This window comes from Pseudorasbora parva, chromosome 19 (assembly GCF_024679245.1).
Source record: "Pseudorasbora parva isolate DD20220531a chromosome 19, ASM2467924v1, whole genome shotgun sequence".
Taxonomy (NCBI): domain Eukaryota; kingdom Metazoa; phylum Chordata; class Actinopteri; order Cypriniformes; family Gobionidae; genus Pseudorasbora; species Pseudorasbora parva.
Window position 1 is genome coordinate 36,259,823 of NC_090190.1, and position 13,894 is coordinate 36,273,716.

At 40.0% G+C, this 13,894-nt stretch overlaps 2 protein-coding genes and 1 long non-coding RNA gene across 3 annotated transcripts in view; 2 read left to right on the forward strand and 1 right to left on the reverse strand.

Moving 5' to 3' along the window:
• krt1-19e (keratin, type 1, 19e) lies at positions 1-5,989 on the forward strand. The gene is made up of 8 exons (XM_067426192.1): positions 1-561; positions 704-786; positions 1,118-1,274; positions 1,588-1,749; positions 2,667-2,792; positions 4,184-4,258; positions 4,393-4,541; positions 5,848-5,989. The coding sequence occupies exons 1-8, from the start codon at positions 16-18 to the stop codon at positions 5,987-5,989; spliced, it is 1,440 nt and encodes a 479-aa protein (XP_067282293.1). The 5' UTR covers positions 1-15.
• Positions 1,643-13,894, reverse strand: part of LOC137048162 (uncharacterized) — a 12,722-nt gene continuing 470 nt past the window's right edge. Inside the window, exons 2-4 of the long non-coding RNA XR_010899325.1 lie at positions 12,445-12,551; positions 12,146-12,373; positions 1,643-1,773 (exon numbers count right to left, since the gene is read on the reverse strand). This is a non-coding gene — a long non-coding RNA (uncharacterized lncRNA). The remainder of the gene's footprint in view (positions 1,774-12,145; positions 12,374-12,444; positions 12,552-13,894) is intronic.
• The window catches only part of krt1-19d (keratin, type 1, gene 19d), a 3,357-nt gene continuing 1,643 nt past the window's right edge, over positions 12,181-13,894 (forward strand). Inside the window, exons 1-3 of the mRNA XM_067426190.1 lie at positions 12,181-12,582; positions 12,671-12,753; positions 12,933-13,089. Of these exons, the coding sequence (XP_067282291.1) occupies positions 12,181-12,582; positions 12,671-12,753; positions 12,933-13,089 (642 nt within the window). The remainder of the gene's footprint in view (positions 12,583-12,670; positions 12,754-12,932; positions 13,090-13,894) is intronic.

Genomic DNA, 13,894 nt, shown 5'->3' on the forward strand with positions numbered 1-13,894 from the left:
CAAACCACCGTCCACATGGCTACCACCTTCTCCAGCGGCAGCTTTGTTTCCAGCAGGTCCTCAATGGGCTCCTCACGATTTTCAGCTTCAGGTGGAGGAGGAGGAGGAGGAGGCCGCATCAGCGCCATGAGGGCTGGCAGCGTGTACGCGGGTGCAGGAGGTTCAGGGGTCCGGATCTCCAGTGCCTCTCGCTCCATGTCTGCAGCTGGGTCAGGAGGTGGCTTTGGTGCCGGTGGAGGATTTGGGGCTGGTGGAGGATTTGGGGCTGGTGGAGGATTCGGGGCTGGTGGAGGATTCGGTGGGGGATTTGGTGCTGCAGCAGGAGGAGGATTCGGTATCTCTGGAGGAGCAGATGACAGCGTCATTGGCAATGAGAAGTTTACCATGCAGAATCTTAACGACCGTCTGGCTGCGTACCTTCTGAAGGTCCGCTCCCTTGAAAAGGCCAATGCTGACTTTGAGTTGAAGATACGCCAGTTCCTTGATAGCAGAATCTCCCCTACTGGCACTGCTTCTAACCACTCCGCCTTCGAGGCTACCATCAGTGACCTCCAGGCTAAAGTAAGTCTAGCTAGGTAGATTCTCTGTGACTATTGCTAAAAGACAATTATAAAACATAATAATCTTTATTCACTATAAAGCATGCAAACAAACTAATTAAAATATGAAAAGTAAAAAAAATAACTTTTCCTTTTGTTCTCAGATCTTGGCTGCCATCCAGGTAAAGAACACAGTCCACCTCGGCATTGACAATGCCAGCTTGGCTGCAGATGATTTCAGAATGAAGTAATTTTTTTTTTTTTTTATTATTAAAGAAATCAATTTTATTAAATATATGCTGTGTAAATATCCATACATTCTAGGGGGAAAACTAAACAAATAACTGCAGTGCAAATCATAAAAATAAAAATCTACTTTTGGGTAATTTGCACATTCTTGTGTGACAAAAGCTATACACACTTATACACAGTTAAATAATCTACTTATCACATTAAAATAACATTTAAAATGAACTAGTATGAGCTAGTGTACTAATGCATACAGTACACTGGATTTTAACAAATGTTGATGTTTATAAAAGAAAGTTATTTTAATAATGTTCCTTATTAATTGGCAGATATGAGAACGAGCTGTCAATTCGTCAGTCTGTGGAGGCCGACATCGCCGAGTTAAAGAGTGTTCTTAGTGAGCTCAACATGAACAATAAAGACCTCAGTCTGCAGATCGAAGGGTTCAATGAGGAGCTGGTTTACATAAAGAAGAGTCACGAGGAGGTAGTAAACCTGTTCATAATGGAGCAGAGCACAACACAAGATTTATTCTAATAACTGTTCCGGTTGAATATTTTAGGCAGGGGGTCAGGTCATAAAGGTGCCTTATTGTCTTAAAGGGATAGTTCACCCAAAATTAAAATTCTGCGTTCTTTTGTGTTCAGCAGAAGCACACACAAAAATACAGGTTCGAACAGTTTGAGGGTGACTGTCCATTTAAAGTCAAGATGTTACTGTTTTGTAACATATTTCCATATCATGATATTTAAAGTAAAGAATAATGAGCATCTGAAAATTATGTATAATGTATCTTCAGGACCTCTTGACAACACGTGATCAGATGAGTGGACAGGTCAACGTGGAAGTTGATGCCGCGCCACAGGAAGACCTCACCAGGATTCTAGCTGAGATGCGTGAGCACTACGAGACCGTCGTAGCCAAGAGCCGGAAAGACCTTGAAGGCTGGTTCCAGCAGAAGGTTGGTTCCGTCCCGAACCTGACTCTGTATATGAGAAACACAACACACATAAAGTCATAATGCATTCTATGGGCTCAGCTCAAAAATGTTGGAAACAAATAAATGGCGCTGGTCCAATAATAGTTAATGAAAATTAGATTAAAACAAAAGTTGATCAAATCTTGCAAGAGAAAAACCTCTCTATTTTTATTTTAGAGAGTAGTGGTATACACCGATCAGGCATAACATTATGACCTAATATTGCATTGGTCCTCCTTTTGCTGCCGAAACAGACTCAGGTCAAGAGGTCCCCATGTCCCTTTGAGACATGGACTCCACTAGACCCCTGACGGTGTGCTGTGGTGTCTGGCACCAAGATGTTAGCAGCAGATCTTTTAAGTCCTGTAAATTGCTAGGTGGGGCCTCCATGGTTTGGACTTGTTTGGACCTTCTTTCCAGAGTGCATCCTGGTGCCATGTGTTCCAGAGGTACCACATCGTCCAGCCGTCGCTCCCCACGCACATCAATGAGCCTTGGCCGCCCATGACCCTGTCGCCGGTTCACCACTGTTCCTTCCTTGAACCACTTTTGATAGATACTGACCCCTGCAGACCGGGAACACCCCACAAGTGCTGCAGTTTTAGATGCTCTGACCCAGTCGCCTAGCCTTCGCAATTTGGCTCTTGTCAAACTGTGTCAAATCCTTACATTTCACATTAACTTTGAGGACAAAACCTTCACTTGCTGCCTAATATATACCACCCACTAACAGGTGCCAGGAGTAAGAGATAGTCATTGTTATTCACTTCATCTGTCATAATGTTATGCAGGATTGGTGTATGTGTAATAAACATTAGCACAGCTACCTCTATGTTGGATGTTTGCATTTTACACAGCATTAAATTCAATTTTTTTTTTAAATTTCACTTATTTTGCAGTCCGAGACCTTCAAAGAAGAAGTTGTAACAAGCACAGAGACCTTGCAGACGTCAAAAACCGAGGTCAACACAGTGAAGAGCACAGTACAGTCACTGGAGATTGAGCTTCAGTCCCTCTTTTCTATGGTGAGTAATCAAGTAATGTGCAGTGAATCCAAAAACTATTTAGACATGTCACACTTAAAAGTCATTTTAGTTGACTGTAGCCTACTGAAACATAAAAATAACGTACGTTTGCAGAGAAGGCTCCTCGCTTTCAATTTTCAGTTACATTTGCTTCCGTTGGGTGTCCACAATCTGGCAACCCGTGTGAGCATAGAACCTGAGGAGGGGGCGGGGGAAAACTGATATAATAATGTTGCATGGCAACATTACAGTGCAGGCCAAAACCCACAAAATATAGTGCCTGAAATGCCCTGTAGATGGAGATCTTTTGTAGCAGAAATAAACTTTAAGTGTCATGCCAATTTTAACGAATTGCATTACTCATCACAAATGTATTAGAGTAAATAGTACATATAGCCTACTTATTCAAAAATATACTCCAGTAGAAGTTGCTAATATCTTTGATACTCACTAAAACTACAAAGTTGCCAAAAAGTTACTTAAGTACAGTAACTAACTGAATTTACTCAAATACTTTAGACCACTGCAAAAGTGCCCTTTGCAAATGGCAAATTATTTCAACATAAATGTATGTTTAACACTCATGTTCTAACCATTATTATATATTTTTCTTTCAAATAATTTTGTATTACATGATATAGCTTCAGTCATACAAATGAAACTGATTTTTTTAAGGAAAAAAAATGGGGGGTGGGGTTTGGGGGTTTACTTAAGGAAATGTTTCTAATATGGCAGAACTACCACAATGGAAAATGGGCAACAAAAGTAATTTTTCTTTAAAATTATAATTTTCTTTTCTATTTAAATGCACATTTAGTTTAGAAATTGATAGACTGGAACTTATGCAAACCAAAAATAAGTAGATTCCTATCGTTTAATCTTCACAATGACAAAACTCATCCTCACCCTCATCACACGGAAGAGCTAACTCTGCCCTCGTCCTATTGTTGCCCTTTCCATAAAACATTGCTATATTCATTTTCTGAAAATAAATAATTTTGTTATTTATACATAAATACAACTACTACAATAAAACTTTAAATAAATAAATAACTGGAATCATAAAGTATTGATGCTACTATCTATAAAAAATCTCAATGGGGAAATGCATTACTGCAGATCCACTGTGGTAAAGCATTGCCATGTGGCAACATACCTGTTTTTCCTGTAGTGGTACATCGTTGCCATATGGAAACATTGATATTCTCTCAATTTAGAGTAAAACTATGTAAGACAGAGTTGATTTGTGAATACAAATATCACATTTTACAAAGATGCTGCAAAAAAAATGTACTTTAAAAAGTATTTGTATTGTACACTTTCTGGTTATCAAACTTGAAAGAAAATGTACAATTCTGGTCATTGCTAACATGTTTTTCTCATTATCACAGAAATCCTCTATGGAGAGCACCCTGAGTGAGATTCAGAATCGCTACTCCCTGCAGCTGTCTGGCTACCAGGCACAGGTCAGAGCTCGCCTAAGGCTAAGACTCTCATAAATCTTAAAGACAGAACTCCTTCTGTAGCGAGCTCATTAATAAGGTTTTAAAATGACCTGTGTTGGTGTTAAAAATTCTGTCCTCTCCCCTCGGGCTTGTAGGTCAGTGGAATGGAGGGCCAACTGGTGCAGCTCCGCAGTGATCTGGAGCGCCAAGGTCAAGAGTATCAGATGCTTCTGGACATCAAGACCAGACTAGAGCTGGAGATAGCAGAGTACAGAAGACTGCTGGACGCAGAGGCTAGCGGCAGGTAAATCACAGACCATGTTTATATAGACAATAACAATGCTCTGCTCCATACATGCAGACTTAACATTCTTTTCCGGCTATTCTCGACAAAATTAATGTATTTATTGTACTATACACCAATCAGGCATAACATTATGACCTAAAATTGTGTTGGTCCTCCTTTTGCTGCCAAAGCAGCCTTTACCCTTCGAGGCATGGACTCCATTAGACCCCTGAAGGTATGTTGTGGTATCTGGCACCAGCAGCAGAGTTGCAAGGTGTGGCCTCCATGGATCGGACTTGTTTGTTCAACACATTCCACAGATGCTCGATTGGATTGAGATCTGGGGAATTTGGAGGCAAAGTCAACACCTCAAACTCGTAGTTGTGCTCTTCAAACCGTTCCTGAACCATTTTTGTTTTGTGGCAGGGCGCAAAATCCTGCTGAAATACACTTTCCATGAAAGGGTTTACAGGGTCTGCAACAATGCTTAGGTAGGTGGTGCATGTCAAAGTAACATTCACGTGGATGGCAGGACCTAAGGTTTACCAGCAGAACATTTTCCAAAGCATCACACTGCCTCCGCCGGCTTCCCATATAGTGCATCCTAGTGCCATGTGCTCCCCAGTTAAGCGACGCACACGTACCCGGCCATCCATGTGGTGTAAAAGAAAACGAGACCAGGCCACCTTCTTCCATTGCTCCGTGTTCCAGTTCTGATGCTGTTGGTGCTTTCAGCGGTGGACAGGGGCACCCTGACTGGTCTATGCCTATGCAGCCCCATACTCAACAGACTGTGATGCTCTGTGTATTCTGACACCTTTCTATCAGAACCAGCATTAACTTCTCGAGCAATTTGAGCTACAGTAGCTCGTCTATTTTATTAGACCACATGGGCAAGCCTTTGCTCCTCACGTGCATCAGTGAGCCTTGTCCGCTCATCACCCTGTTGTCAGTTCACCACTGTTCCTTCCTTGGACCATTTTTGATAGATACTGACAACTGCAAACCCGGGAACACGCCACAAGAGCTGCAGTTTTGGAGATGATCTGACCCAGTCGTCTAGCTATCACAATTTAGCCCTCAATTTGTCAAACTCCCTCAAATATTTACCCTGGTCCATTTTTCCTGCTTCTGAAATATCAGCTTTGACGACAACATTTGCACTTAATGCCTAATATAGCCCACCCTTTAATAGGTCATAATGAAGACGTAATCAGTGTTATTCACTTCACCTGTCAGTGGTCATAATGTTATGCCTGATTGGTAGATAGTACAAACTGGGGATTTAAGGTTTAACTTGCTGCATATTTTTGTCTCCCAACAGCCTTTCTATCACAGCCAACTCTGGCTCCAGCTCCTCCTCCAGCTCCATCACTAGCACCAAAACAGCGGTGATAACTGTTGTGGAAGAGGTTGTTGATAATGGGACGTTGATTTCAACCTCTTCAACATCCCTTGTTAAGTGAACCACACCAGACTCATGTTGGTTGGAGAATACATCTGCAGCTCCTATCAAGCTGTCAAGTTGTGGTGGTAGTCTGTAAGCATTTGCAACAATAAAAAGTGCCATGGACAAAATATGTGTGGTTGTGTCATTTGTTGTATAAGGGTGCAATTTGGAAATTATTCACTTTAAATTAAAGTGGCCAAAACAAATGCAAAGAGGGTATTGCCAATGCACATCGTTAAACATATCCAACACCAATTCAACCACATCCTCATTTAAAGGAACACTCCACTTTTTTTTTGAAAATAGGCTTATTTTCCAAGTCTCTTAGAGTTAAACAGTGGAGTTTTAGCCTTTTTGAATCCATTCAGCCGATCTCTGTATATGGCGGTAGCATTTTTAGCATACATCATTGAATTGGATTAGCCCATTAGCATCACGTAAATTATTTTTTTACCAAAGACTTTAAACATTTTTCCTATTTAAAACTTGACTCTTCTGGAGTTGCATGTACTAAGACCAACGAAAAATTAAAAGTTGCGATTTTTTTTAGACTGATATGACTAGGAACTATTTTCTCATTCCTGCATAATAAATCAAGTGCAAAATAAAGTGCATTCTCTGCAACTACAAACTTAGTGTCGGTCACATTGGAAGTTACCTATCTGAGGACTATTTTCAGTTGCTGTGTAATATCATTGCGCCTCTGCACCCATTGGATGGCAGCAAAGTAATGTGATTATTACACAGGAATGAGAAAATAGTTCCTAGCTATATCGGTGTAAAAATCCCAAACTTTTCATTTCCCGTTGGTTTTAATACACATTGGCCCTCATTTATCAATCTTGCGTAGAAACTGGTGTATATGTTGGCGTAAGATTATGCTTACACTCCTCTCACCGCCTGATTTATGAAGCTGTGCGTACCTCTGCAATCCAGGTGTACGCAATACTTGCCCTTGATAAATGCGGCGGCTGAAAACGATCGTCATTAGAATAACACGCCCCTATATATTCAAGTCTCCGCCTCCCCCACGCCCTCATTTTACGCCATGGACAAACAGAAGACGGCAAAGAAGCGAAACTTCTCCGACGTGGAGATCGGGCGCGCTCAATCATCTCACTAGTCCACTAGTCAGGGCACTGATTAGGGCATAAGTCAATGGGCTGACTCCCTGATCACTGACAATCCTATTGAGATGATTGAGACGCACCCATCGAGATCACCAGGGAAGTGGAAAAAAAACCTGAAATTGTTTTATTTGGGAGTTTAAAGAGTGGAATTAAAGGCACCTACAAAAACAAAATATGGACACAAATAACGAGTACTGTTAATAGTGTGGAGATTGAGAAGCGCACTCCAGCAGTTTAAAGCTGTTTGGATGATAAATTACCATCACTGCATTATTTTACAGCACGTTTTGAAAAAATTAGCATTTAATTTCGTATCACGGCACATGTATTGGGGTGTACAATAGTGATGATGATGTGATGTGGAGTAAGATTCATTCACATTAATAATTACATGACAATTTGTACGATTCTTCTTTTTATTATTATGATTATTATTCTTAATGACACTTGTTATTTAGAAGAAGAATGTCGTTTTTATTGATTTTATTATTATTTAAAAGAAGAAGGTCATTTTTATTATTTTGTCAGTCTGAATTATTCCCAGTCCGTGTGCAGCTGCCGGGCCAGGCGGGCCTGAAACGACAGATAAAGCGCACAGGCTCGCGACTGGAGGAATACATATGCCTACAAATCAAAAGCTTTGGTAAAGTCACAAAAATTAAACATTGACGTTCATGTTGCACAAAATAAACTATGAATGTTGTTTTTGTGGTTTTTAACAGTGGGTCATATAGCATATCTTGTCAGTGCGTTTTGTGGTGTTAGGAATTGCTTTTCTGCGCATTTTCCCACTAACTCAAACGTGCGTACACCACCTCCTGAGCTGGCGTAGGATTTGAGCATGCCGTACGCCAACGTCCATATTGATAAATCTCAAAGTCACCGTGGGTTTGGGTGTACGCAGGGTGTACGCTGGAAATTTGGTGTACGCACTTTTGATAAATGAGGGCCAATGTAACTACAGAATAGTCAAGTTTTAAATAGGAAAAATATTTTGAAAAAATAAAGTCTTTGCTCATTTCTGAGCACTAAGCTAATGGTCTAATCTGATTCAATGATGTATGCTAAGCTATGCTAAAAGTGCTACCGCCAGATACAGAGATCGGCTGAATGGATTCAAAAACGGTAAAAATCAACTGTTTAACTCTAAGGGACTTGGAAAATCGAGCCTATTTTCAAAAAAAGTGAAGTGTTCCTTCAAATCCCGGTGAAAAATGAACTCATCCCATTCTCCAAACAGTGTTTTTAACTAGGTTAGCAAAGAAATGTAACTGCTAACCTCAAAAAAATGTACAAACCTCAGAAATGTCATGTAAATACAAAACTAGGAAGTTACAAAACTAAATAGCTGGTTTAGCAACATAGTTCAAATGACTGCATCTGCTGAGTGTATGCATATGAATGTGAATAAATAATAATAGTGAGAGTAAACATTAAGATAAGACGATAAGATAAGTAGGGTTTGGTTAGTATAGAGTCATAGAGTACGATAAAGTAGTTAGCATTGCACAATCCTGACAAATCTCTCCTGTAAAGCAACTAAAAGGTCAAACTGGAATGAAAGATGTTTAAATTGCTGCTAAAATGTCAAGCGGCAATCAAACTAATCTGGATATTGTTCTGGTGAACTTGCTTTGCATCAACTTCACCTTTCCAAGATAATGCTGCTTTGCATATAAAAAAACCACAAATGTCAAACACATCATCTGCAGAAATGTCAGCCCAGCCCAGCCCAGCCCATTAAAAAATGTAGTTTGGTCAGTGAGCAAAATTCATTTTCAATTGTGGAGCTATTTAAACTCACTCCTCTCTTTTTATGATGATTACTTTGCTACTGTATTCTCAAAACAGGATTTGTTTTTCTAAAATTGTTTTAATTTTGGCAGCCTTTGAAACATCGGCAAAATAACCAAGAAAGTTATGTATGGAAAAGACAAAAAGAAAACAGCAAAAACAGAAGGGGACAAAGCATCTATTGTGAAGTAAAACAATTTTGCCAGTAGAAGAAGATGGCAAAACTATATTGTTTTATTGTTTATTTGCATTCACAATGCAATATACACCGATCAGGCATAACATTATGACCTGATAGACACCAAATAGAACCATGGCATGATGTGAGTGGTGTGTTGTCCATATGACTGTTCACGATCCATTATGTCACAACGTATGTGCACAAATTGAAAATGTAATTGCAAATACAATTTGCAATTGTTTTTTCCAAATTGTCCGGAATGTCATTCCATAGGGCTGATCTGTGTGTGCAATTCCACAAACCTGGAAGAGCTTCTGAATGTACACCGATCAGGCATAACATTATGACCACTGACAGGTGAAGTGAATAACTTATTATCTCTCCATCACGGCACCTGTTAGTGGGTGGGATATATTAGGCAGAACTTTACTTTATACTTTATATTAAGTGAAGATTTTGTCCTCAAAGTTGAAGCTGAAAAAATGAGCGGGCGTAAAGGCGGTTACATACTCTGCAAGAACAGAGAAAAAAGTTCTCACTCCTAGGGCTGCGAGAACAAAATGACGTCATAGCCACAGACCAGTCAGGGTGCCAATGCTGACCCCTGTCCACCGCCCAAAATGTACATGAGCCTGGTTTCTCTCAAGTTTTTTTTTTCTCCATTCTGTCTCCTGAAGGAGTTTTGATTCTTTGCCACAGTCGCCAATGGTTTTTGGCTTGCTCAGTTGGGGACACAAGATTTTCAACTAAATTACTGATTTGCCTGCATGAACACTATATGATAATTTAAATGAACTGGATGACATCATATTTTTGGCAATGTTCTGCTGGGAAACCTTGTGTCCTGCCATCCATGTGGATGTTACTTTAACATATACCGCCTACCTAAGCATTGCAGAATATGTATAGCCTTTCATGGAAACGTTATTCCCTGGTGGCTTTGGCCTATTTCAGCAGGATAATGCACCTGCGGTTCAGGAATGGTTTGAGGAATACATCAATAAGTTTGAGGTGTTGACTTAGCCTCCAAAATCCACAGATCTTAATCCAATCGAGCATCTGTGGGATGTGCTGAACAAACAAGCCCAAACCATGGAGGCCACACCTCACAACTTACAGGACTTCTTGGTGCTTTATACCACAGTACACCTTCAGGGGTCTAGTGGAGCCCATGCCTCGGTATTTGGGCTGTTTGGGCAGCAAAAGGGAGACCAACACTATGTTAGGAAGGTCATAATGTTATGCTTGATCTGTGTATATAGACTACATTGCCAAAAGTATTGGGACAACCCAACAAATCATTGAATTCAGGTGTTCCAATCACCTCCATGGCCACAGGTGTATAAAATCATGCAGACGCATCTACAAACATTGTCGCTCGCAGGAGCTCAGTGAATAAAAATGTGGTACTGTGAAAAGTTGCCACCTGTACAATAAATCCATTTGTGAAGTTTTCTCAGAACGAAATATTCCACCATCAACCATCAGTGGAAGCGATTGGGAACAACAGCAACTCAGCCAAAATGTGTTCCAACATGACTGTTCACAAAGCGTCGGGCCCATAAAGACAAGGATGAGGAGTTTGGTGTGGAGGAACTTGACTGGCCTGCACAGAGTCCTGAACTCAACCCGATAGAACACCTTTGGGATGAATTAGAGCAGAGACTGCGAGCCAGACCTTCTCATCCATCATCAGTGTCTGACCTCACAAATGCGCTTCTAGAAGAATAGACAAAAATTCCCATAAACACACTCCTAAACCTTGTGGAAAGCCTTCCCAGAAGAGCTGAAGCTGTTATAGCTGCGAAGGGTGGGTCAACTCCATATTAAACCCTACGGATTAAGAATGGGATGTCAAGTCAACTCAGCTTTATTTATATAGCGCTTTTTACAAGTCCAAGTGTCCCCAACTAAGCAAGCCAAAAGCCAAAGACGACGGTGGAAAGGAACCAAAACTCCTTCAGGGCCAGACTGGAGAAAAAAAACGTGAGAAACCAGGTCAGTCGGAGTGCCAGTTCTCCTCTGGCCGACGAACAGACAGTGTATGATTATGATTCTGGCAGCTTTACAGATGTCATTAAAGTGCATGCGCATGTAAAGACAGGTGTCCCAAAACGTTTGATCTTGTTTCCAAGTAAATATATCTAAAATTTTAAAACAAGATACTTTTACTGGTGTAAGATATTAAGGGTTGTTATAAATATATATTCAAACACTATACACTACTTTTCTATAGACTGGGGTCAGTATAAGATTTAATCATTTTTTGAACAAGTCTCTTGAGTCATCTCAAGGCTGCAATTATTTGTTCAAAAATATTATTACAATTTAAAATAGCTGTTTTCTAATTAAATCTATTTTAAAATGTAATATATTCCTGTGATGAAACCTGAATTTTCAGCATCATTACTCCGGTCTTCAGTGTCACATGATCCTTCAGAAATCATTCTAATATGATGATTTGGTGCTCAAGAAACATTAACATTATCAATGTCTAAAACTTGTGATAAATATTTTGAGAATTTTTTGATGCATAGAAAAAGAGAACAACATTTAATTGAAATAGAAATATTTTGTATCACTATAAACATGAATGCAACCTTGCTTAATAAAAGTGCTAACTTTTATTACTGCCCCCAAACTTTTTAAAGCATAAAACTCAAAGCCAGTGCTGAGTTTTAGAGGGTTTATGCATGCTTACAGAAATAAATCATAAGAAGAAAACACAACAAATATAAATGTGTAAAAGATAAAATCTGAAAACAGTTCTTAAGTAAATACTTTTATCTTGTTTTAAGGACGTTTAAAAAAAATTTTTAACAAATTTTGGAGAAAAACAAAGTGTTTATATTGCCACTAATGCACACACATTTTCATCAAACAGTAGCAGAGATTTGTTAAGTGATGTCCTTTATCCCACAATCACCTTATCTGTGACCTTTAAACGTTGCTGGAGACGTTCCAGAAAATGTGGCGAGATGACACGCATGGAATTTCAGGCATTGTGTCTCATATTCAAATTCACTCTATAAAAGAAACTGGCGTTTTCCTCCTTACGTTTACTAACCTGTCAGGACAGACGCAGACATTGTCTCGGTCAACATGGCTTCCACCTACTCCACCCGCAGCAGCTACATGTCCTCCAGTGGCTCATCCATGCGTGTCTCCGCGGCAAGTACAGGAAGCCGACGTATTAGCACCGTGAGGGCTGGCAGCGTGTATGGCGGAGCAGGAGGTTCAGGGGTCCGGATCTCCAAGTCCTCTCTTTCTGCAGGAGGTTTCAGCGTGTCAGGATCTGCAGACACCAGCTTCATTGGCAATGAGAAACTCACCATGCAGACCCTCAATGACCGTCTGGCCACTTACCTAGTCAAGGTTCGCTCCCTGGAGAAGGCCAATGCTGATCTGGAGCTGAAGATCCGCCAGTTCCTTGATGGCAAAGCCTCTCCTGTAGCTCGTGACTACAGCGCCTACTATGTCACCATAAAAGATCTTCAGGCTAAGGTATGTTATGGTTTTCAGTGTTACATGCTATTAAACATATTAAATATGAGGCAAAAAGTAAATCATGTATATTCATTTATATGTCCAGATCATGGCAGCCATTCATTTGAAGGGTGGAGTCCATCTCAGCATTGACAACACCAGCCTGGCCATAAATGATTTCAGAATGAAGTGAGTCTTGTCAGCAGATTCATCTATTCATCAATAGACCTGTCTGTCGGTCTATCTATCTATCTATCTATCTATCTATCTATCTATCTATCTATCTATCTATCTATCTATCTAGTTTTACCTCTAATTGTTTAATGTCCAGTGTGAGTGTTTCTCAAGAAAGTGTTGCTGCATGACAGATATGAAACCGAGCATGTCATACGTCAGTCTGTGGAATCAGACATTGTTGGGCTGAAGAGGGTGATTGATGACCTCAACATCAGCAGAAAAGACCTCACCATGCAGATCGAAGGGCTGAAGGAGGAGCTGGTCTTTTTGAAGAAGAATCATGAGGAGGTATATAACACTTCTGTGTGGTAGTTTAAAAAGTGGTGTTAGAATTATTTCTTAAACGACCATGTAGGAAGAAATGGCCACATTCCAGGACGACAAAGCCAAGACTCATCAGGCTCAAATGGTGAAAGAACGGTTGTGAGGGAGCATGAAGAATCATTTTCACACATGAATTGCCACCTCCAGATTCCAGACCTTAAATTAGTTGAAAGCCTTTGGGATGTGCTGGAGGAGACTTTACAGAGTGCTGGACTCTTCAACTGTCAATACAAGATCTTGACCAAAACAATGATGCATCTCTTGATGGAAATAACATCACAACATTTATATCCATTTGAGTCTAATGAATCTTGATATTTTATAAAGATTATATATACACACATTTATTTTACTGTAAATCATGTAAAAGATTTGTGATAAATACGTTTGCTTAAAGGAGTACTTCAGCGCTGGGAAGATGAATTTGTATTTAAACTGGGTCATAATGTAGTAGAAATGTGAAATTATTTTTTATTTGGTGCTTTCTAGACTGAGAAAAGACAGAAAATGTATTTTTGTCTCATGGGGGTGAAAGACAACAATTCTCTGCCCTATGAGGCCACTCCCAAAGCCACCACTACTAGATTACTGAATCACTTTCACTTTGCCACCACGACCATGTTCATTTTTATAAAATTAGTTCAGTTAGAGAACAGACACTACAATTAAAAACTGAATGTGTCTGTTCAATATGTGATTTAGCTGCTGAGGGAGTCTCACAGCCCAAAACGCTGCAGGAGTCAGATATATTGACAGGCATGGATGAGCT